This window comes from Stegodyphus dumicola, chromosome 4, assembly GCF_044657685.1.
Source record: "Stegodyphus dumicola isolate Sdum_Otavi_A_Nest chromosome 4, ASM4465768v1".
In the NCBI taxonomy this organism is placed as follows: Eukaryota; Metazoa; Arthropoda; class Arachnida; order Araneae; family Eresidae; genus Stegodyphus; species Stegodyphus dumicola.
Genome location: NC_140771.1, coordinates 248,971,131 through 248,996,311, shown reverse-complemented (window position 1 = coordinate 248,996,311; position 25,181 = coordinate 248,971,131). Strand labels below are relative to the sequence as shown.

The following is a 25,181-nucleotide window of genomic DNA, read 5'->3' as shown; positions in this document are numbered from 1 at the left end:
GATGGGTCTGTCGGTTATAAACCGGAATTTGGACGGCATGAACATCAGACATTGTGCAAGGTTTTTAAGCCAAAATAAAAGCAAAAATTTAACTAAAGAAAATGAAATTAAATGATAAGTAGAAAACAGAATTATAAAATGATCTATAATTACTACTCATCTGTGATTCGGAGGATGAAAACCGATGTAATCCATTACTTCTGGTTTGGAGATATGAGTGATGGCTTGTAGTCAAAACCGAAAGTGCTTGAGAACTGTTCATACGTGCTTGATTTAACACAGTCTGGGTTACCATTATGGTGATTTCCTAGTGTTTTATCACCAATCCTCGAATTCCATATCACAGATTTTGTTCTTACTGCATTAATATAAATATTAACAAGACATAGTGCACAATAAAAATTAAGCTTTATTTAGGAACATCGCGTATACTCCCTGACAGCCTGCCTGTTTCGCTCTGCTCGCTACTCGTAAGAAACTTCTCCTCTAGGGTTGCCACACTTATCGGAGGGCGCAAGACGCGCTCCTTATCGCCATCACCACAAGTATTACAAAAGATATCATCACACTTATATTTGCAAATAAATTTGAAAAACACAGGTGTCTAAAAGCAAATGTGAGATACTGTACATTGATAATGACAAATGTAAAGAAAGTTACTGGAACTGTTAGCTTCTTACTTATTTTTCATACTCTCGGAATAATTCTTTTAGGTATATTTCAAAATTCTCATTCGGTATTTGCCTGTTTGTTAATTTATGAGATATTTGCTTTGAAAACCAAACGAAAAGCAATCATGCATAAGAATTTTTAATAAATGTTAATACACCTTTTATATCTATATCAAGAATGGAGTCGTGTTGTTTTTTATTCATTTTAAATAAATGTTTTGTACTCCCGTTCTGGCAACAGTTATTTCTAGTCGTCTGTTCGAAATTAAAAAGGAAGCATTTGCTGAGTGCATGAATTCATGACATAACCCAGCATTCCAATTATAAAGAAGGTTGTTTTAAGCTGTTATATTTCATGAAGAAATGAGCCTTAACGATATCGAAACGGAAAAAATTTCTGAGCTTTGTGAACTTAGTAAAGGTGCTCTTTCTAATGCTTACTGCCCATATAGTAAATTTTCAGTAGGTGCTGCATTACTTACTGAAGATGGTAGATTTTTTACAGGTGAGTAGGATGTCTAGCTAATTCTGTATGAAAGTCGCAACTGCAAAATTTAAGGATTTTCTTAATGTCTGCTTTGGCGATGTGTGTTGGTGACTTATACCATCTCCACATCACTTAATGCAAGTTTAACCAGTATAACAAAATGCGCACTGAACCTGGTATATGTTTCTGTTATTTGTGCAGTTGTTTCTAAAACCAAAATTTAAGTATATAAATTAACAAAATCGTAATCTTTCCTTGGACCACTATTCATGCTATATCTAGCATATACAAAGACTATTATATCAAATAATACTTGTTAGCCATTTAAGGGATAGAGCACGATTTAAAAAATAATTAAATGATTTAGTTTATATTTATTATTTTTAGTATCTAGTGAATAGATTTAACATAATGCATAATTCATATATATTGAATGAATAAGATCACTTAACTCTGGGAAATTTGCCTATTACTTAAAATCATCCTCTTCTGAAATTCTAGTGTTTACTAGACATAAATGAAATAGTAAAATGCCTTCATTGTGCTTGTGGTTTTATCTTGTGCATAAAATTATTATGCATCTGAAATTTTAGACCTTTAATATGACAGCTTTGTTTTGTTTAGTTGTCTCTTCACAAGTAAATATATGAATTATAGTATGAATGGCATGTTATGTATTTAAGGACAGCTGTAATTTTTTAAATAAGTATTAACTGCTGAATGAATATTAAGCAAATTAAATTATATTTCGTTCTTTTAAAGAATAATAATGTGTCACAATTGAATTTATATATTCATCTTGTTGGTTGTATATTTATTCTAGAATTAAAATCATTTTGATTATAACTGTAATGCTAATGAAATTTATTACCATCATCAAAATACTGAAAGTTAATATAATATTATTTACTAGTTTTAATATTTTTTAAATATCGACTTTATTAAAATTTTATGTGTTTCAAATGTATAGCATTTACTAGTAACTTAAGAAAGAAGTTCTAATACTCAGACCTCTACTATGATTAGAAAGAGGATTATTTTTAACAGTAGTATGTATTCTATTTTTATTTTGCTTTGTCAGATTATTCTTTTTGAATTTAAATATTAATAAAGAAGCATATTTTTTTATCTGCTATCTGTTTGCTCCTAACAAATGGACTTTAACTTGTTTACATTTATGCTATCTGTACGAAACAGGAACAAAATCTTAGTATCAGTTATTTCAGCTATTATCAGACAAATAATATTTGTTTTATGATTGCACATATAAATTTACACAAACTTACAACAGCAGATAGCTAAAAAGAATGAGAAATGTCTTTTCTTTGATTTTAATAAGTAAATGATTAGAAAATACAGATATGTATTTTCCTTTTCTTAAAAAAAAAAAATTGTTTTGAAATACAATTTTATAAGATATTTGATAATTATAGTTATTTGAATTTTAACATCCAATTCTGTTTTGAAATAATTGAACTCTGTTTCATGTATCAAGTTTAGTATGCTGAAAACAAACGAGTTAGTTCTCCTTCTAAGGCACATAAACTTCATATACTTTAAAATTAAATTTAAAAGCAACATTAGTTTGATGTAGATTTTGAATGAAACTTTAAATAAGCCAAAATATGTTATTGCTAATGAAGAAGCGTAACTGATGTCAAACCTCTCTTGAAATAGAGAATTTTTCTATTAAAAAAAACACCAATATACTTTTTTTTTTCTTAGTTTATATTTCACATTAGTATACTTCACATCGGTTGATCTTTACAATATGGTAATTGGTAGTTTGGCGACATTTTGGAGGCGATAAAGGTTACTACCTGGGACTTTGGTAATAATGTGAGCAGTACTCAGTTCCGATTACGCATTATTTTGTGTGAGGGATATGAGAGATCATGGGATATGTCATGTGATATTAATGGATGAATTACGGTTCTTTAATCGGAAAAAGGGGGAAATCGGGAAAAAATCTGGAAATTTTGTATTTGGCTTTATTCTGTGTGGTGTGAAACAGTGTTCGTGAATTTTTGGATCCCATGGCCCTAACTAAAGTGAATTCGAAATGGGTATTTAGTGGTATTGAAAAGGGTAGTAATAAATGTTTTTTTAAGGTTGTATGAGATAGAAATAAAGATGCTTTATTAAGTTATTTCTTTTACCTGGAACCTTGCTGTGAAATATAAGTATGATTTTAAAGATCCTGAAACAGAAAGAAGAAACGTTGGTTGATCTTTACATTATGGTAACTTGGCGTTTTTTTTGCGAAAATTTGGCGACCAACTCTCCTACAGCAACCCTCTATTTTTTTTTTTCGCCGCCATTTTGTCTTCACGAAGTAAAGACATGTTTCTTTTCTTTTTATCTACTGAACACTTCTTCCAACAATCTACTAGCCGAATTACACTTACGCTAGAAATTTTATCTAACAAAACTGCTTAATCATGACAAATATTCACTGCAAAATTGGGAAAAAGTGCACAATACCATACTCCTTACGCGTTTTTCAAAATAACACATACACATAAACCATGTACACGCCAACTTATTTTTACTTAAAAAAACATCCCAGAATTGCACAAAAATGGCATTGCGCACACTCTTCACTATATCCATGTACACTGCTTTTTTTTCATAAATTAGAAAAATTTCACGAAAATACATGACAATTTTCTCAATCTTTAAACCCGGTAAAAAGAACATATATGAAATTACCTGATCGCGAAAAAGTATTTACCCTTTCCAAATATGAATATTTCCACATATAAAATAAATAAAATATCCAAAAACTTTTACCTCTAAATCATCTATTATATTATAAACGTCACCAACGAATTCATACCGCAACCATTACAAATACTTAGTGTCAGATATTTAAATTATTTCCATGCACGTTTACTTCAACTAAAACGTATACCAAATTCCTACAAACATAAAATTCACAAAATAACTATCATTTAATTAAAATATAATTAAATTCAAAAACACTACTTAAAATATAAATGAGCACATACATTAAATCAATAAAAATTACCTTACAATCCTAAGTACTTTAAACTAAATCATTGCTAATAACAATTTTCCCAATAATACCAAATTCCTTTACTTCCACCTTATATTTAGAACAATGCATAAAAATAATATCCTCAAATAATTAAAAATACTAGCTTACCTAATCTTCTTCAGAATCTTGATTACGTGTCCGATAAACGTTTCGGTTGATCTTTACATTATGGTAACTTGGTGTTTTTTTGGCGAAAATTTGGCGACCAACTCTCCTACAGCAACGCTCTATTTTTTTTTCCCGCCGCCATTTTGTCTTCACGAAGTAAAGACATGTTTCTTTTCTTTTTATCTACTGAACACTTCTTCCAACAATCTACTAGCCGAATTACACTTATGCTAGAAATTTTATCTAACAAAACTGCTTAATCATGACAAATATTCACTGCAAAATTGGGAAAAAGTGCATAATACCATACTCCTTACGCGTTTTTTAAAATAACACATACACATAAACCATGTACACGCCAACTTATTTTTACTTAAAAAAAATCCCAGAATTGCACAAAAGTGGCATTGCGCACACTCTTCACTATATCCATGTACACTGCTTTTTTCTCATAAATTAGAAAAATTTCACGAAAATACATGACAATTTTCTCAATCTTTAAACCCGGTAAAAAGAACATATATGAAATTACCTGATCGCGAAAAAGTACATACCCTTTCCAAATATGAACATTTCCCCGTATAAAATAAATAAAATATCCAAAAACTTTTACCTCTAAATCATTTATTACATTATACACGTCACCAACGAATTCATACCGCAAGCATTACAAATACTTAGTATCAAATATTTAAATTATTTCCATGCACGTTTACTTCAACTTAAACATATACCAAATTCCTACAAACATAAAATTCACAAAATAACTATCATTTAATTAATATATCACTAAACCATGTACACGCCGACTTATTTTTACTTAAAAAAACATCCCAGAATTGCACAAAAGTGGCATTGCGCACACTCTTCACTATATCCATGTACACTGCTTTTTTCTCATAAATTAAAAAAATTTCACGAAAGTACATGACAATTTTCTCAATCTTTAAACCCGGTAAAAAGAACATATATGAAATTACCTGATCGCGAAAAAGTAATGAACATTTCCACATATAAAATAAATAAAATATCCAAAAACTTTTACCTCTAAATCATCTATTACATTATACACGTCACCAACGAATTCATACCGCAAACATTACAAATACTTAGTATCAAATATTTAAATTATTTCCATGCACATTTACTTCAACTAAAACGTATACCAAATTCCTACAAACATAAAATTCACAAAATAACTATAATTTAATTAAAATATAATTAAATTCAAAAACACTACTTAAAATATAAATGAGCACATACATTAAATTAATACATACGTAAATACCCATTTCGAATTCACTTTAGTTACGGCCATGGGATCCAAAAATTCACGAACGCTGTTTCACACAACACAGAATAAAGCCAAATACAAAATTTCCAGATTTTTTCCTGATTTCCCCCATTTTCCGATTAAAGAACCGTAATTCGTCCATTAATATCACATGACATATGCCATGATCTCTCATTTCCCTCACACAAAATAATGCGTAATCGGAACTGAGTACTGCTCACATTATTACCAAAGTCCCAGGTAGTAATCTTTATCGCCTCCAAAATGTTGCCAAACTACCAGTTACCATATTGTAAAGATCAACCGAAACAACAACTTGGCCATAATACAAGGGGTACCTTAAAGTCTACTCCACCCGTTTTGCTTTTGGTTTGTGATATCCGAACACCTTCAAATTTGTGGCTATCATCATACTAGTGTCCACTATATGCTATTGGCAATGTATTGTAGATTGGCGATTAAAGACAAGCTCTGCTAAATTTTGTCTAGCTTCCATCTCATCCTGATGAAGTTAAGCTTGAATTACATTAGCTTTTATTATACTTATGCGTATTTCTCACACATAGTTGTGAAAAATGTAAATGAAAAGAAATCAACCAAAAAATTAACTGAAGGGAGGTCATATTAGGATCGTCATACAAAAATATTATCATTGTTAGGCAAAGAAATTATGTTTGGGTATCTTAAGATAATCATTGGAAACCGACAGTTGTAGGAGAAGTATATGAGATGCCTTAGATTTCTTACTTTATGTCTTTAAAGATGTCTAGATTATATATTCTGAGATCACAAGGAGTAGTATTAGTAAGAAATAAAAAAAGATACTAGAGACACTAAAGAAAATAGTTCAGCTTCTGAAAGTAATGTTGGAGGAATAGAACATGGAGTTAGTGCACAGAATATGAATGTAAAAAATTATAATCTCAGATTCAGACCCTCGCCAAGCCTAATCGGTGCCGTCATGCAAATGTCTAGCGGGCGCCTTTATATAGTGACGATATTAAAGAGACATTGCCTATGTTAACATTTAAAATGAAGCATTATTAACATAATATAAAAAAACAAAAGAATTACATCTTATCTTTTGTCTAAATATGCAAACATTTCTGTACTTTGTTAAAACCCACACTCAAATATATTTATTGAAGAATTATGCATACATTTATGTTATAAAAAGCCGCCTAACCGGTATAGTGGTTAGCGTTGCTGATTCCCGTGTCGAAGAGCCCGGGTTTGAATCCCGGAGAAGATATGGATGTTTGTAAATGTATATAGTGTCTGTACGGCATGGTGGAACTCTAAATATGCGAGGCAAAAGTCCTCTCAAAAGGTTGGTGGTAGGGAAAGAGGGGTGGGAGATGCCCGGACCCGTTCCCCCAGAGTGCTCTTCATCAGAATTGGGGGGGGGGCGAAACTGAGCTAAATCGCACTGTAATCTGTAAGATGTTCAAGGCCATTGCCAACGACAGGCGTATCTTACGTTCCTTGCCAAAAGGAATTTCATGGGCTTGGGCTGACTATAGGTCAGACAAGTGAGCATTGATGAGCAGCAATATGCTATAAAAACGTAACATTGCCAGCGAAGCGAAATACTAAACGCATTGGATACCAAATATATTGCTGAACACTATTTATTATCTTAAAATAAAAAACAAATTAATTTAGATATCTAATAAGTTTGCACTGAATAAATTGTTGTTGTCATCGTAGTTTACGAGAAGGTTCAAACTGTGCTTACAACAGGGAGTAATTACAACAAGGCACAAAAAATGCTCTAGGACTGATATCTAGGGATATATCCAAAATTCTTTTCTGTTGTTGACAACGCTATAGCGTAGTTTCAACTGGCGATACTACATTTGCTCCAAAAGTCTTCAAAAGTTGCAATTCACGCATAAGATTTATACTACTTATATCGCTTTGATTTTTATCAGTTAATGCTTTTTGCAGTTTTTGACATAAAATGAGCTGATCTTGTAAATATATGCGAACGAAAATATGCTTATTGTTATTGTTATTCTACATTTAAAAAAAAGTAAGTGCAGTTACATATTATGTTAAACTTAGGTTAGACTTTCAATTCAGAAAAGCGACGATTTGAACATAATTACTCGAAAAATAATTTTTTAGAGTTTCAAAGGTTCTTAGATGCATCAACTGGTATAGAATAAATATATTGAAGAAAATGACATTCATTCATGATAACTTCTGTGTCGCCTATAAAACCCTTATAGGCGACACAGAAGTTATCATGAATGTTTAGCTCATATGATAATGATTCTCAGAAACTGATATAGATTCTGAAAATGAAAGTCAGAATGACATAAATTGCTTTATTGGAAAAAATATCGGGAACGTGGAACACGCAACACTTTGTACAAAGTACTGCTAACATTTCTTGTTGCATTTTTTCAGTGTCTATAGTGCTAATAAAGAATCGATGTTGCGTAAACAACAGAGCTAATAAAGAAAATAAGAATAGACTCGGAGATAAAGTATTTTTAATATATAATATAAATTTCTATTCCTTTAAGAAATTTTATTTCATAAAAGCATTTGCAGAAATTAAAAATTTTAATAAGCATATTTTTTCATGCTTGATCCTAAAATTTACCATTGACACAAATGTAACATGTTTTCTAAAGATTTACAATTTTTTCTTGAAAAACAGTGCGCGCTCTCGGGGGTTAACATAATATCTACTTACCTTTATTTTATGTAGAAAAACAATAACAACAAGCAATCACAAAAAAAGATAAATGTTGCACAAATTACTACAATTGCAACAGTAGACACAAAATTAAGCAATTTGTCTAATGTGTCTACCTTTATATACACATCGGCATCAAGTATTTTCACATTGAAATAAGACAGAAGAGAACACCAGAGACTAACTCCTGCCCTAGTCCAAAGCCCACTCCTTGACCAAAAGTCATAACTTTTGGTCAAGTCGGACAGTATGCTAGGAGAAAAGGGCACCCAGACCTGGCAAGCTCGAGGCTGCCTTAACACAGTTAAACACCCCAACCCTTATAGGGATCCAAGCGGCCGCTAACCTATTGGCTGAGCCGACAAGCTAAGCTGAGTCAACAGTAATAACTAGCAACTTACATTCCACGTTCCTGTTTGGGAGGGATAGAAAAAACATTTGTCATCAACAGGACCTGTCAGATAAACCGGATAACCATTCCGGCCTGCTAATACTACGTCATCGTATACAGATGTCGACTTGGTGCCCCCAGGTTGAAACCAAGGAAGGCTATGAATATGCAGTTTTGAGGCTGGAAACCTCAAGCAATTTAAAGGCTCGCTGAATTCGCCAACTACATCCAACAGAGGTGTTTCGTCCCAGACAACCATGACTATGTGACTATATAGCTCCACCACAACCAACGGAACGGACAAGAAAGTATCATACGGTCGCTGTCGAGCCTGAAATAGCCGTCGCCAGCGATTACTCCAGTCCTGTAGAGACTGATTTTAAACACCCGTGGCTGAAACTGCCCAGGTACAGATCCTAATCAGTAGCTTCCCAGGTTTTACCTGAGTCGACCACCAGAGGGGCGATCAAATATGACAAGAATTTTTCTGTTCATATAGGCAGCGAGACGAACTGCTTATTTTAATGATTGCCTGGCACCTTTTGACTTGCTGCTGTCATGCTTCGCACAACCTTGCACCTATTGTCGTCGCGAGCCTGCTCAGATTTTCTCAAGAGTAAGATTTAGATGATCAACTACCAAATTCTGATAACTCGGAAACAAGGTACAATGAGCAAAGAACTGGAAAATTAATTTAAAAAAAAGCCAGCCAGGTTTTTGAATTACTAAAAAAAAAAAAAAAAAGTACCATTTAGAATTTAGTAACATGGGAGTGGCAATAGTTTGGAAGTATGTAAAAATAGAACTATGTTAGTATTGCAGTTCTGTATAATATTTAATATTCTATGTGTATAATTAGTTTAGACAATTAAAAGTGCATCCTCTTTATATTCAACCTCTCATCTTCAACCTCATATATTACCCATCATTTCATGAATGCATAAATATCGTAAATTTTTGGTCCATGTAATTTATGTCTGCATATTGTCTCTCTCTGTTGAATGCAGATAATGTCAGTGTATCAGTCAAATCATAAAGAGAAATTGTTCAATAAATTTATTTTAAAAAAATTTCACGTCAGGAAGGCAAATTAAGTAAATTTTTTTTAAAAAGTACAAAATGATAATAAGACAATGAATAAACAATCCAATGGTATTATTTGAAATACAGCAAATAATTATAATAATAAAACTTATACAAACAAATTCTGGCAAAAATTCGTCAGTCTCTAAAGAAGGAGGGTACAAAAGATAGTATTTATAAAGCTTGTAAATACAACATTTCAGAAAAGAAAAAAAAAAAAAAAAAAAAAAAGAAAAAAAAAAAAAAAATATTAAGTGAAAATTTTAAACTTTGAGAAAAGAGGTTAAATAGTGGAAACAACTTCAGAGACAGACAATGTAAGAAAAATAATAGTTTGACTAGTAATGTTCCAGGAAGCAAAAGAAAAATTGAAAATTTTTAATTACCCTTATTACATTATCAGTTTGTGAACTTAACCAGAAGCTCTACATAATAATTTAAGAATTAGTTCAATTAAGGACTGCTCAATAGATATTGAATGCTAACTTGATATTTCCTATAGAGACAAAGAATCAAGATGCGCTTATCACTGCTTTTGCCAGTTTCCAAATGTTGAAAAGGTGAAACATGATTGACACGCATACACGTAAGAAAGGACTCTACGTATTGCCGTTGTTACTAATAAATTGACTCTAACTGTGGCTATCTGATGAGACATTGTATAGAGACTGGAAAAGACTGTCTAAAGCTCCTCTGTAATTATAGATTATTATGAAACCACAGAAAAAATATTTTCAAATGAAAAATAAAATGTTGGTACTTGCAAATATTAATACTACAACCACTTTGGTGCAATTAGTTGATTTTTAACAGATGAAAAGATAAGTTATTTATTGGATGCAAGGTTGTAATTTTCTGGGCTTTTCTTTTAAAAAAAATATTCTAAAATATCAGTATTTATTTTAAGTTAGCAAATATTACTAACATTTTAAAAGAATTTAGTGATTTAAGTACACATTTCAATTATTAAATAAGCGTTATATGATATATTAAAAAATAAAACACAGTTTTCATGAAATCCTGCAGTATTTTTTTGGCACTGTTCTTCTCTCCATGTACACAATGATCTCTTTTTACTTAAAAGTATCAGAGAATTGCACAAACTCTGCATTACATACTATCTTCCAAATAGATCTCATCTTGACAATTTTACAGGAAAATATTGTATACCTGCAGAAAGTTTACTGTAGTTTCTCTCATTGCTGACAAATTCCAGGAGCATATATTTTGATATTTAGTTTAAGGCAAAAAATATCATTTGTCCATAAAATTTGTTGAAACTTGAAATACAGGGTTATCCAAATTAAACTTCCCCAACTCATAGGCCTGTGCAGAGTGTTGTATGGGTCATAATGTGATGAAATTTTAAAAACAGACACTTCAGATCATGTGCTCCAGATTTATTACACAAAACAAATTAGTACAAGAAGTTGCCGATAGGTGGTGCTGAAACACTAGTAGTGTGATTTGCAGAAATAAAGCTTCTACGCAACGTATCCAAAAGATGAGCCCTACAAAAGTGGAAGATAGGCCTTGCACAGGCAGTTGTTTCCAGCTCGCTGATGCACAGTGGCAAATTTGAAAGACAAAGCTCTGTTAGTGAAACTTTTCTACCAGAATGATGAGAACTCCTGTGCTGCGATAAGAACATTCCGTCGGCTGAAGATCTTACGCCGAGGACCAATGACACCATGCACTCTACGAGACATGATGAAGAAGTTCGAAAGAATGACACAGCTGGGAATTTTACCAGGTACAGGACGACAGGTTGTGGAATCTGCACACATAGAAGACGTTGCTTTGGCGGTCGTGGACGCCACTAGCCAATCACCACATGGTGTTGTCAGTGTGCCAACTGTTTCTCGTGCTGTTGATATGCCCTGTACGACTGTCTGGTGTCAAATCCTCGGTTATTTTCCATACAAAATCCATAGTCATCATCAGCTGTCCGACAGAGATTCTGTAGTTCGGGAAACATTTGCATTGCAGTTCCTTGCCAGAATGGAAGTCGATGCTGCTTGGCCGTGGAACATCCTTTGGATGGATTAGGCCCATTTTCACCTGAATGGTCAAGTGAATACGCACAACTGCTGCATTTGGGCAAGGGAAAACCCGCACGCAATCCATCAAGTGCCCTTGAACCCTCCAAAGATTACTGTATGGTGTGGTTTCACTTCAACATTTGTCATTGGGCCTTATTTTTTTTTTGAAGAGGCTACTTCAACAGGGTTCAAAACCTGCTCTGTCACAGGAAAATGGTATCAGGACATGTTGACAACGTTTGTGATCCCTGAACTGCAATAACATGGCCGCCTCCAGGACACGATATTTATGCAGGATTGTGCACCTACCCATATTCTTTGTGGCGTTCAACAGGTGTTACGGGCAGCTTTTACCGATGCACGTGTGATCAGCTGCTGTTTCCCTACAGCTTGGCCTCCCCGCTCGCCTGATCTCACGCCATGCGACTTTTGGTTATGGGGATTCTTAAAGGATCGGGTCTACCGACAACACCCAGCAACCTTGGCACATCTGAAAGACGCAATTATTCGACATGTTCATGGAATTAATGTGGACTTACTGCATTCCGCTGTGGAACACACTGCTTTGCGAATGGAAAGAGTTGTGGAGAACCATGGCACACATATAGAACATCTGTAGAATGTCTTGTTGATCTGCAGCGCCACCTATCGGCAACTTCTTGTACTAATTTTTTTTGACTGATCTTTACAATATGGTAACTGGTAGTTTGGCGACATTTTGGAGGCGATAAAGGTTACTACCTGGGACTTTGGTAATAATGTGAGCAGTACTCAGTTCCGATTACGCATTATTTTGTGTGAGGGAAATGAGAGATCATGTGATATGTCATGTGATATTAATGGACGAATTATGGTTCATTAATCGGGAAAGGGAGGAAATCGGGAAAAAATCTGGAAATTTTGTATTTGCCTTTATTCTGTGTTGTATGAAACAGTGTTCGTTAATTTTTGGATCCCATGGCCCTAACTAAAGTGAATTCGAAATGGGTATTTAGTGGGATTGAAAGCAGTAGTAATAAGTGTTTCTTTAAGGTTGTGCGAGATAGAAGTAAAGATGTTTTATTAAGTTATTTATTTTATCTGGTACCTTGGTGTGAACTATAAGTATGATTTTAAAGATCCTGAAACAGAAATAAGAAAAGTTTATTGGACACATAATCAAGATTCTGAAGAAGAATAGGTAAGTTAGTATTTTTAATTATTTGAGGATATTATTTTTATGCATTGTTCTAAATGTAAGGTGGAAGTAAAGTAATTTGCGTAAACGTGCATGGAAATAATTTAAATATTTGACGCTAAGTATTTGTAACTATTTGTAATGAAGTAAAGGTATGAATTAGTTAGTGACGTTTGTAATATAATAGATAATGTAGAGGTAAAAGTTTTTGGATATTTTATTTATTTTATACGGGGAAATGTTCATATTTGGAAAGGGTATGTACTTTTTCGCTATCAGGTAATTTCATATATGTTCTTTTTACCGGGTTTAAAGATTCAGAAAATTGTTATGCATTTTCGTGAAATTTTTCTGATTTATGAGAAAAAAGCAGTGTACATGGATATAGTGAAGAGTGTGCGCAATGCCATTTTTGTGCAATTCTGGGATGTTTTTTTAAGTAAAAATAAGTCGACGTGTACATGGTTTAGCGATATTTTAATTAAATGATAGTTATTTTGTGAATTTTATGTTTGTAGGAATTTGGTATACGTTTAAGTTGAAGTAAACGTGCATGGAAATAATTTAAATATTTGACACTACGTATTTGTAATGCTTGCGGTATGAATTCGTTGGTGACATGTATAATATAATAGATGATTTAGAGGTAAAAGTTTTTGGATATTTTATTTATTTTATATGTGGAAATGTTCATATTTGGAAAGGGTATAAACTTTTTCGCGATCAGGTAATTTCATATATGTTCTTTTTACCGTGTTTAAATATTCAGAAAATTGTCATCTATTTTCGTGAAATTTTTTTAATTTATGAGAAAAAAGCAGTGTACGTGGATATAGTGAAGAGTGTGCGCAATGCCATTTTTGTGTAATTCTGGGATGTTTTTTTAAGTAAAAATAAGTCGGCGTGTACATGGTTTATGTGTATGTGTTATTTTGAAAAACGCGTAAGGAGTATGGTATTGTTCACTTTTTCCCAATTTTGCAGTGAATTTTTGTCATGATTAAGCAGTTTTGTTAGATAAAATTTCTAGCATAAGTGTAATTCGGCTAGTAGATTGTTGGAAGAAGTGTTCAGTAGATAAAGAAGAAGAAGAAGAAGAAGATTAAGGCATTCCCCGTATCGAGAACTCAATCTCATTCCGGGTCCACTCCCCCTTTGGGCACGTCGTGGTGGTTCAACCTCCACTATTACCCTCCAGGAGAGCAGCGCACCACCTGGGGACGCACCCCAGGCAGCACCGGTCGTCTAATGCTCCTACCAGTCGCTTGGGCGAGCCCGTTGCAGCGGGACATTACCCAGCGACCCCAGGGGAGAACCCCGGGTTACTAGAACCACGCCGCGCTAGGACGTGCCAGACTCCAGGGCCGGCCAATAGGTGACCTTTCCCAGAGCCTTCAAAACCACCAAGTTCATAAATTTTATACCCCCGTGGCCGAGACTGCCTAGGTACAGATCCTAGCCAGTAGCTTCGCAGAGTTCTCTACGTCGACCCCCCGGGGGGGTTCAGTAGATAAAAAGAAAAGAAACATGTCTTTACTTCGAGAAAACAAAATGGCGGCGGGAAAAAAAAATAGAGGGTTGCTGTAGGAGAGTTGGCCGGCAAATTTTCGTCAAAAAACCGCCAAGTTACCATAATGTAAAGATCAACCTTTTTTTTTTTTTTTTTTTTTTGTTTGTTTGTTTGTTTGTTTAATAAATCTTGAGCGCATGATCTAAAGTGTCTGTTTTTAAAATTTCATCACATTATGACCCATACAACACTCTGCACAGGCCTCTGAGTTGGGGAAGTTTAATTTGGATAACCCTGTATAACAAAAAGAATGCATTTAAAAATTGTGACATTATCTTAACTTAAAGGTTATGAGCATGGTTACTAGAGTTTGGCACATTCTGAAAATTTGATCCTTTCTACATATGTGGCTGTGATAATTGAATTGTCTTCAGAAATCTTAAACTTAAAAGTAATGGATCAAGTTCATATTGAGAAGGGGGGAATATGGAAACTAGTTTTAGAAAGTTTTTTCTCTCATTTTCTTCACAAAGAAATCTGCTTTTAAAGGATAATTAAGATCAGTTAGAAAATTCATTCAATGAGAACTTGCCAGGGCAAGTTGAATTAATGACAAATGCAATGCTTGTTGAGTGAACATACTCATTAAGTAGTAAAACCTGGGAGATAGGTTGCACACCTTAGCAAGGACACATTCAAAATGCAGGGGAGGGGGAGGGAATCTGAAAGCTTTAAAATTTTATATTACTCCCAAAGGGATGTTTGTTTAAGATTTTGTGTGTTACTTTTATTTATTATTAAATAGCATGTTCTTCGTACTTGAACTATAAAATTCAATTCAACAGCAATATCACAAAATAATTTTAAAAAAACATATCTTTAGAATTTTCGATACACAGTTTCGCATGCTGGAAATAAAAATGTCTCCTCTCAACAGTGTTGCCATTGCTTGCTTTGAAATCGTCGAGCTTTTTTTAATGAAAAATTCGTTAAAGTTTTAAAAATATGAAATAGATAATAGAACAAATTCCAAATTTGGGCTTCCAGAGGATCATATTCGAGTGGAGGACTATGTTATTCAAAATTCGATGTCTCTAGGTGTCCATGTTTTTTCACTGTGAAAGAAACGTGCATACATTCACGCAGATTCTTAATTATTTAATTTCTTTAAATATTATGCAGGGCTGTAATATTTGGTGGCAACAGTTTGAAAAGTGAAACTTTGTGTTTAGTGAACTAATGCAAAATGCCAAAATAAAATTAATAGCCCTTCTGGGCTAAAAAAAAAAAAAAAAAAAAAAAAAAAAAAAAAAAAATCTGGTGATTTGTACTGAAATTATCTCTTATAAAAAATAGCATGATGTTATGAATATAGTGTTAGAAGCAACAATTGTTCAATAAGTCTGCACACAAACCGTAAATAATGTAAAGAAGAAATGAATATGATGGTAGATGTGTGTTCTAAATCAGCTATCATTTGGAACTTTTTTTTTTCTTTTTCTATTCACATGTATAATAATTAATTGTGTTAATTTAATTAATTGTATTTTTTTTGGTGGTAGGCTAAAGATCATTTATTATGTTACTGTTTGTTCTGTGAATCCAATTGGTAGATGAGAATTAAATGTACCATTTAAATTTCCTTCATACCTTTTGATCTGGTAGATTATTTTTCTTCATTCAATACAATTAATGAAGCGATTCAATAGGAGACTTCCAGTTAGACACTATAGTGAAACAAATGTAATAATGGATGTTAATGAAGAATTTCAGGTAAATGGATTTTAAAATACTAAAGAAGAAGCGAATGAATTGATTGCATTTTTATTGGATGTTTCTCAATTTAAGCAGGGAAATTTATAAAAGTAGTTTATTTTGAAAGCAAGGATCAACATATTTTAAGGGAAATTGGTTACAAGTAAAATTTTCAGTGTTGAAAGATACTGCTGTTATATCCTTGAGAGAAAAATTTGAACAGTTAAGTCATTTCTGTGATTTCTGATGCGTTCAATATTATTGCAACATTAAGAATTTTCCAACAATAAGAAAGATCTAAACAGCAGTTGTAAAAAGCTTGTGAGATGCTCTGAGGAGGTGTTAAGTGCATCGGATAAATACTATCCACCAGATTACAGCAAAATGCCAACAGTTGTATAACAGTATTTCAGTATGTATGAAAAAGAATTTGGAACACATTTCCCCAAAAGTGCCAGCTCTATTGAGAATTTGTATGTGCAAATTAGGCATAGTAGCTAGGGTTTTCAGCGCCCAGGGACAACTGAAGATTTCGCACCCTCTACTGCTTGCCAAGGATGGAAAGCATTTAATTCTAAAATGTCATAACATCAGTTTGGCGCCCCTTGAATTCTGCACCCGGGGACAGATGCCCCCCTCTAGCTACGCCCCTGAAATTAGGGTATATACCCTCAGCTGGGGACAGCATTTCAAAGCTAGTTATTTATAATCTTCAGTGAATGAAAGACGATTAAGAGGTCTTTCCATTACAACAAAATAAAAACATCACACATGCCTTGGACATTTACAAATTAAAGTGTTTAGTGTTAAAAAAGCAAGAAATGTGAAGATTTAAGTGAGTAATGTAGAAAAAATAATCCAAATTGTCAGGATATTACAGAGCTTTTATGAAAAATAATAAAACATAATTTAGCCCTTTGATCGGCGCAGGATTTTAGATCCGTCATGAAGACCAGTATTTAAACAGCATTTATTAATTTTGTATAATTTCTTATTTTAGTCTGTATTTTCATAAACTTATATTCATTAAGATGATATTTACATTATTAAAGAAAGTAAGAAAGCAAAATATTTTAAATTGTAAGGTAATTTATACCAAGTAGTGAAACTTCTGATGACTGGGTAAAACCGGTCATAATGCTCAGAGGCTTAAAAATTAAATCAGACTACATATTCCTTGGTAAAATTTTCTACATAATACAGGGTGTTTATAAAGTCCCGGACCCATTTTGATGTTTAATAACTCATAAAATAATAAAGATAGATTAAAATTAATAACATAAATGGTTAGGTAGATTCAAAAAGTTTCATGACCCTTGTCAATGAACTTCCACGTGTGCCCCCTTTGTCGCACGGAGAATGTCAAGTCGATATTCAATCTCACGCCAGGTACCGGCAAGCATGTTGGCATCCACAGAGGCTATTGCATTTGTAATTCTGGTATGCATTCTCCTTAATATCTGGTTGAATAAAACATCACATACAAAAGTACTAGAACAAACACATCAAAAGTAAACATAACATTGCAATAGTTGCCAAAAACAAAAGAAAGAAAAATGCAATTAATAGGCAGACAATATTTAGACTGGAAAATAAAATTATCTGAAATTAACCACACATGCAGACAATATTTACAAAAGTAAAGATATTCAAACCTGAAAAGGAAAATATACGAGGGCTATTTTTCTTTCAACCTCCGATGGGCTATAAAGAAAAGACGGGTAAATATACAAAAAAGATTTTATTACCAAAAGTAATATACAATACAGGTTATTTCTCTACATAATCACCTTGACGATTGAGGTATTTGTCATATCTGTGAACAAGCTTTGCAATACCCTCTTTATAAAATGTCCCCGCCAATGATTGGAAGTAAGTTGTGATGGTTTCTTTCAGCTTCACGTCATTTTGGAAGTGCTTCCCGCCAATCCACTGCTTCAGTTCAGGGAACAGATGAAAGTCACTCGGCGCTAGGTCGCGACTATATGGTGGATGTTCGAAAATGTTCCATTGAAATTGCTGAAGGAGCCGTTGGGTTACACGAGCGCTGTGAGGACTAGCATTGTCGTGGATCAGAAAAATTCCAGAAGTCAGCATGCCTCTTCGTTTGTTTTGAATAGCTCTCCGTAAGCGTCGCAAAGTTTCACAATATGAATCTGCATTAATTTTTGTTCCAGGCTGCGTAAACTCCACAAGCAACACACCTTTTTGGTCTCAAAAAACAGTTGCCATAACCTTATGGTTGTTAAAGGTTCGTTTGAATTTTGTGGGTCTCTTTGGAGAATTTGTGTGCATCCATATTTGTGATTTTCGTTTCGTTTTGGGCGTGCCATATTGAACCCATGTCTCATCTCCTGTCACAATGGATTTCAAAATCTCTTCTCCATCAGTATTGTAACGGTCAAGAAACTCAAACACTGCAACCATTCGGTGAGTTTTGTGGTCGTCAGTCAACATCTGTGGACCCAGTGAGCGCAAACTTTTCTGTAGCGCAACTGTTCAGTAACAGTAGAGTACAGGGAAGATCTTGAAATTTCCGGAAATTTCATCGATAATTCACTTGCAGTGAACCTTCGATTTTGCTTAACCACTTGGTCAACTCGTTGAACAATGTCTTCTGTAGCGACAGACTTGCGTCCTTGACCCCCTTCATCATGATCAACAGTTCGGCCATCTTTAAACTTTCGACACCATTCACGAACAACGCCATCACTCATAAAGCTGTTTCCATACACTCGACTCATTCTTTGATGAATTTCCGCTGCACTGTTCCCTTCTGCCTGCAAGAAACGAATAACAGCTCGCAATTCACACTTGGTGGGAGAATCAATAGCGACAGCCATGTTTACGTGACTGCAGCTCAACAGAAAATGGCGTGTTGAATACGCCAATGACAGAGCATGTGAGGGGAGAGATGCACAGTCGCCTACTACGCACACCAACCACCTGCCGCATATCTGGCCATCATACTGTGTGATCGGAGGTTGAAAAAGAAAACAACCTACTTATAAGTTATTCCATCAATAAATGCCATAAGTTTGTTTGTATCTTCATTATTTTACGAGTTATTAAACAAAATGGGTCCAGGACTTTATAAACACCCTTTATTATAAAATCTATAAAAGACTAGAATAATGTGCTGTCAAATATAATAAATTGGGATAAGCTTATTTTTCATATATTTTAAAATTATTCGTATTTGTTTTCTAAATGTGTTGTAATTTTGAATTTAAATAAATATGCTAAACTTTTCAGAGTACTTAATTTTTTTATAGCAGATTTTGGTGAGATACTTATCTCATGAAAATCTGGTTGTATATTCTTATACCTCGCCACGTAATCATATATTAGTGCTGTCTGCATGTTCTTATATCTTACTATGTAATCATATAGTAGCACCATGTTGCATGTTTGCTCTCACTGCCTGTTCTTATATTATTAATTTTTCATGAGTTTTCAAATTCTCATTCTTTATTTAAAAATATATTCATTGCTTTTTTGGTGTATGAATATGACGTTAACAATTTTTAATTTACCGAGTAATGAGATGAATGCCATATTTTCAAGAAATTAATTTTTTTTTTTCAAGAAAGAGGTCTTTTACTGACAAATGGCCACAACATGAAACTTTATGTTAACAACAAAACCATTTGGAGGTGCAGTGTTAAAAATTGCAAAAAAAAAAAAAAAAAAAAAAGGGGGGGGGCCTCCATGTTGGATATTCAGTGGCTTCAGCTTATCATTTGTCATTACTGTTAGATTTATGTATTCTTGGATAGAGGAGCTGATGTCCATGAAATGGTGTAACAGGCAGCTTAATATATGTGAAAGTGGAGCAGTTACATGCAATAAAATAATAATAAGGATAAGGATTCTAAAAAATATTCTTAGGAAACAACATGTGATATATATTGTTATATATTGTGTTGTTTATTTTTACATTTATGCTTCACGAGCTTGGCAACACAAATATAAACTTGCCAAATATGGTTGGGTGCTACTGTGAAAATATCCTTTTCAGATTTTTTTTATTGAAAATATAATGTGCTTTACTTCATGTTATAAAAATGTCACATTTCAGTTTTTTTTTAAATATGCATAATTTTATTTGGCTACAAAAAATGTAAAATTTTGAAAATTGCTGATGCATAAATTATATTACATAAGTGCCTATAATTTTTGTTTCTGAAATGAAATTATTAGTGGTAATAAACTGTGTGATAGTCAGAACCCAGAATAAGCAAGGGGGCCCACATGTCCCAACTTATAGGGTGCTCTGAAATCGCTTAAACTGGCCTTGTTGACATGTAGTATGTTACAGCAGCAATCTGCAGTTTGTTGGTGGATTGTAGCAATCTGCAATCCTGCTGAATCCAGTGCTGTAACAGACTGCAGCAATGTTATAGCAGTGTGTTATAACAAGCTTTGTCAGTAGTGAAAGTATTAAACCAACTGAAATTCATCACAAGATGAAAGTGCAGTATGAAGATTCATAGCTTGGATTATACAGTGATGTAAAAAGTTAAAAATCTGCATCATGTCTGCAGAGACTGTCATTCCATCAACATATGAAGTTCTACTCAGGGGATAGCTTTTGACGAATAGAGAACGTTTGTTAAATTCAAATTTTGGAACATCACATGGAGAAGGGAGTAACAGTGCCAATACATGTACAGATCTGCTCCAAAATCACACTCACCATACAGTCAAGAATAAATAATTCGCTTTTGGCATATTGTTACTGTTTGACCATATATTTCTCATTTAATAATTGCAACAATCCAAGATGTAAAATATGAATTTCTCACACATTCACCTTATACACTAGACAATGACCAGTATAGTTCAACCGTCTCAAATGCAACCCTGGCTGGCATTCTGCCAAAACACATAGACTTGTCCAAAAGGGGCATTATCACTTCCTGCAACATGAAAGTCTCTTCTCCAGAAAGAGATATGCTGGAGGATAAGGAAGTCCCCATCCTTCCATCGTATTTTGAGAGTAATTTGCTCCGAATGGCTCATGCGTGTTTACGCTGATGGTCGCGGATGAGCCGTTTGAACTATACATATACAGATCTTTAGAGTATTCATGAAAATTCTTTTAGAGAATTTCATGTGTTCTGACACTTAAAAGAGGTGATGGGAGGCAAGCATTTCTGAAACACTGAAAACTGCAGTGTGGACTGCAGTGTGGGAGTCACAACTAAAAGAATTCTTCTCATGAGGCATTCATGCACTTGTAAAAGGCTGGAATACATGTATTGCACATCATGAAGACAGCATCAAAAATTATATACAGATTTTTTTATTTCCACATATGCTACAAAATTAATAGTTAAGATTTTTATTTCAATCACCTTAATACATTAGAATCATGATATCCAACTTAAAAAATATTGCTAAATTGATATATAGTATAAATTTGATTTTTTATTTTTCTTAGTAATATTCGGAAAATATTGTTATACGTAGTAGTAGTATTTTAATGTTACTGTGTTAAATTATTAGCATTACTTTTTAGGTTGTAATGTTGAAAATGCTTCTTATGGTCTCAGTGTATGTGCAGAAAGAACTGTAATTGTTAAAGCTGTCTCGGAAGGATGCCGCAAGTTCAAAGCACTTGCTATCGCAACCAGGTAGCGACATTTTTTCCCCTCAAGAAGGTAAGAATTTTTGTGTAAAACAATGCTTTATATTGAATAATAATAAAATCATTATGATTACTTTAACTATTATAATAACTAGCCCAGTATATTGCATTATTTTACACAAAAATTTATCTGTAAGTTGAATAATTTTCCAGTAAAATATAAAACACACACTTATATATATATTTTGTTATTTTATTTAAAATGTGCTAAAATGTAAAGTGATACAGTCAAAAGTTGTTAATCCGGACTCGTCGGGACTTCGGCGATTCCGGATTATCGATTTTTCCGGATTATAGATCATCAGTTTAAATCTGGTAAGATGGCATGCAGAAATTATAAAATTAAAAATATTAAACCGTAATTTATGAAATGAAGAACAATTTTGATCTAAAGGGTATCAAAATTTACAAAAAGAAAAAGCTTAATATTTATTTGTTTACTTTATTAAACATTTCTTTCAATGTAAGTTGTTTAAGTTGCTTCGTTTCATGTGATAATACTTTCTCTTTAATTCTATTAAACAGACATAATTTCTTGTTTAGTTACAAAGTTCCGCTGTTCAAGTCCTATAATTGCTGTGTCCAGAATACCGACTAATTTGTCAATCGAAATTTTTTCGTTTTCAATAACCTCTGTCATTTTCTTCACTATCGGAAGCAAATTATAATGACGAGGAACTTGTTTTAAATCATATCAAAGACGGAGTACATCGAGATGAAATACTACATTTACTAAGGAATTAAAAGCCAAATAAAAACATCTGCCCTGAAGATAAGGATAGTGCTGACAGGTCAACTTCCAATTCATTGCGCGCCGCGGCGTTCCCCCCGCCGAGCAGCGTGAAATTGATAAACAGATTTCGAAACATAATTTCGCTTTAGATCCTTTACATATTAGCAAATATATATCGGAAATTCTATTTGATATAATCGAAAGTTCAAGCTTACTTTTATAAAATTGCTCTAACAGTCTGCAAAAAATAATAAGCCAGATCCAATTCGAAGATTAAGGAACAAGGCAATCTGCAACATTAACTGAATTAGATAATTTTAGCTTAGCTTATACCGTCCATTATACATTAAACGAGCATGCGTAAACCTTTTATGCGCACATGCACACGCATATTTGCAGCTGTAAAGGTCTTGCACGCACACGTAAACGGGACACATGCGCAGAAAGTTTGTAGCTTTGAGGTCCGGATTATGGGTGTCCGAATTAACGACTTTTGACTGTAATATTTTTTACATGTGTACTCATGTATTGCACACTCAAACATTTTTCTTGTCTAATGCTTTCAACAGCTTGGACCTTTTTTTTTTAATGTATCTTGTGATCTTTTTTACTATATCTGGTAATGTGTGATTTATTTGAATATAGAATTTAAAAGGCAAGATAATTTTAATTATAAATTATTTATAATTTTCAAGTGTGTGATATTATTTAAAGCAGTTAGCAGGATGCAGACTTGGTTGATGATTGCAAGTTTTGCAAAAATAAGTGGTTTGTCTTCTAGCCTTTTGGTTTCAACAGACAAAACAGTTTTTGCTAATACTATCTAAATTTTCTGTTACGTTTTCATCACTTTCACTAGTATCACTATATTGCAGTATTTTTCATTTTTTCTTCACTAATGGAATAATGGCACTGTCATCAGAATAACTTTCATATTCATCCTCACTAAATTCATCATTGCTGCTATCTTGAAACACTGCTTCTTCCATCACATTTTACACCATGGTAAATAGTATTTTTTTTTATTTTTATCGGCCAAACAAATGATTAAATACCGAAATCAATAAAACATTAAATCACATGCAATTAAAATTTAGCTGTAAATTACAATCACATGATCTTCAGTGCAGTATATTGTTGATGTGCTTGAGAGACACACTTCAAGTACAATGCCAAACTTTTCCACTCCCTGTGAGGAGCACTTTGAGTTCTAAAAGTTAATATATGTAGTAACGTAATATGCATGATTGTTGTCAAATGCAAGGGATGAAAATCTCTCCAGATGAAAATTAGATAATGATGCTAGACTTCTTTCATCATTACTTTAACTTCTGTTCTTTTGATTTTGCTACCAATATGTTCAATTTTGTTACCAATAATTTGGTACCTTTTATTAATATTTGAATGAAAAATATTGAGTCCAACCATTGCGAAAGCAACCTTCACTGGCATTCCACCAAAATACAGAGTCTTCCAAAAGAAAGCTTAATTACACAGCCATGTGATAGAGGGTTTACATGAAAGTCTGTATTTGCTAGATAGGATGAATTTATTACCAAGGGTAGGGAAAGCCTCAGTGGTCATCCTGCCATCACCTGCCTTTTGCTGATGCTTTCAAAAATAAAAACTCTTAAGATTTGTGCTCATTTGTAGCTTTTATCAAGAAACAAAGCTTTTATAATTTATATGAAAAATAGAATTATTTCATAGCTTTATTTAAAAAAAAAAAACATTAAAAGTCATCAAACTACACTCTTTGACAGAAATACTCTTTTATAATAATAATTATTTAGAATAATTATATTATTTTTATAATTAATTAGTTACAGTATACATAATAATATAATGATAATTAAAGAACTGCAATTATTTTTAATCATAATTATTATACTTAATCATATTGATAATAAAGTAAGTTATGTATAATATCAAAATTAATGTGATGATGATTAAGTAATATAATAATAATTGCTAGTTATAGTATAATAATTGCTTATTTTCATCATACAATTGCAGAGGGTGTTCACACATTTTTGTAACAATTTTGCAAAGATTTATATATAAACAAACCTGAGAATTTTATTTTCTAATACATTCAGTCTGATAGCCCTTTTGGTTGAACTTTCATTTTACATCTTGATTTCCAAGATAAGAGTCCTTTTCTTAAAACATCAAAGTTGATTTTATTCCACTCCTCCTTCACAATCTTCCAGAGTCCATCTAATGTTTTGGGATGCCATTTAAAAACAGCTTGTTTTAAACGTCCAAATGCACAGTAATCCATAGGAGACACATCAGGAGACTTGGGTGGGATGCATTTAAAAAGAATAGCTTCCATTCCGGTTTAATTTCCCATTTTTCAAAAAACCGAGCAGTAGATTTAGAGATATGGCTTGGAGCCTTATTCTGATGGAACTTAATATACTGAAAATTGCTTGGATAAAGAGATGGAATTTCTTCTTTAAAAATAGGTGTTAAAACTTATTTCTGACAGTAATCTGAATTA

General features: G+C 33.1%; 1 protein-coding gene across 1 annotated transcript in view; it reads left to right on the top strand.

Annotated features, from left to right (window-relative positions):
- The first annotated feature begins 914 nt into the window (after nt 1–914).
- LOC118200493 (cytidine deaminase-like) overlaps nt 915–25,181 on the top strand; it is a 45,151-nt gene continuing 20,884 nt past the window's right edge. The window contains exons 1-2 of the mRNA XM_035372451.2: nt 915–1,176; nt 21,814–21,928. Coding sequence (XP_035228342.1) covers nt 1,035–1,176; nt 21,814–21,928 — 257 coding nt within the window. The 5' untranslated portion in view covers nt 915–1,034. The remainder of the gene's footprint in view (nt 1,177–21,813; nt 21,929–25,181) is intronic.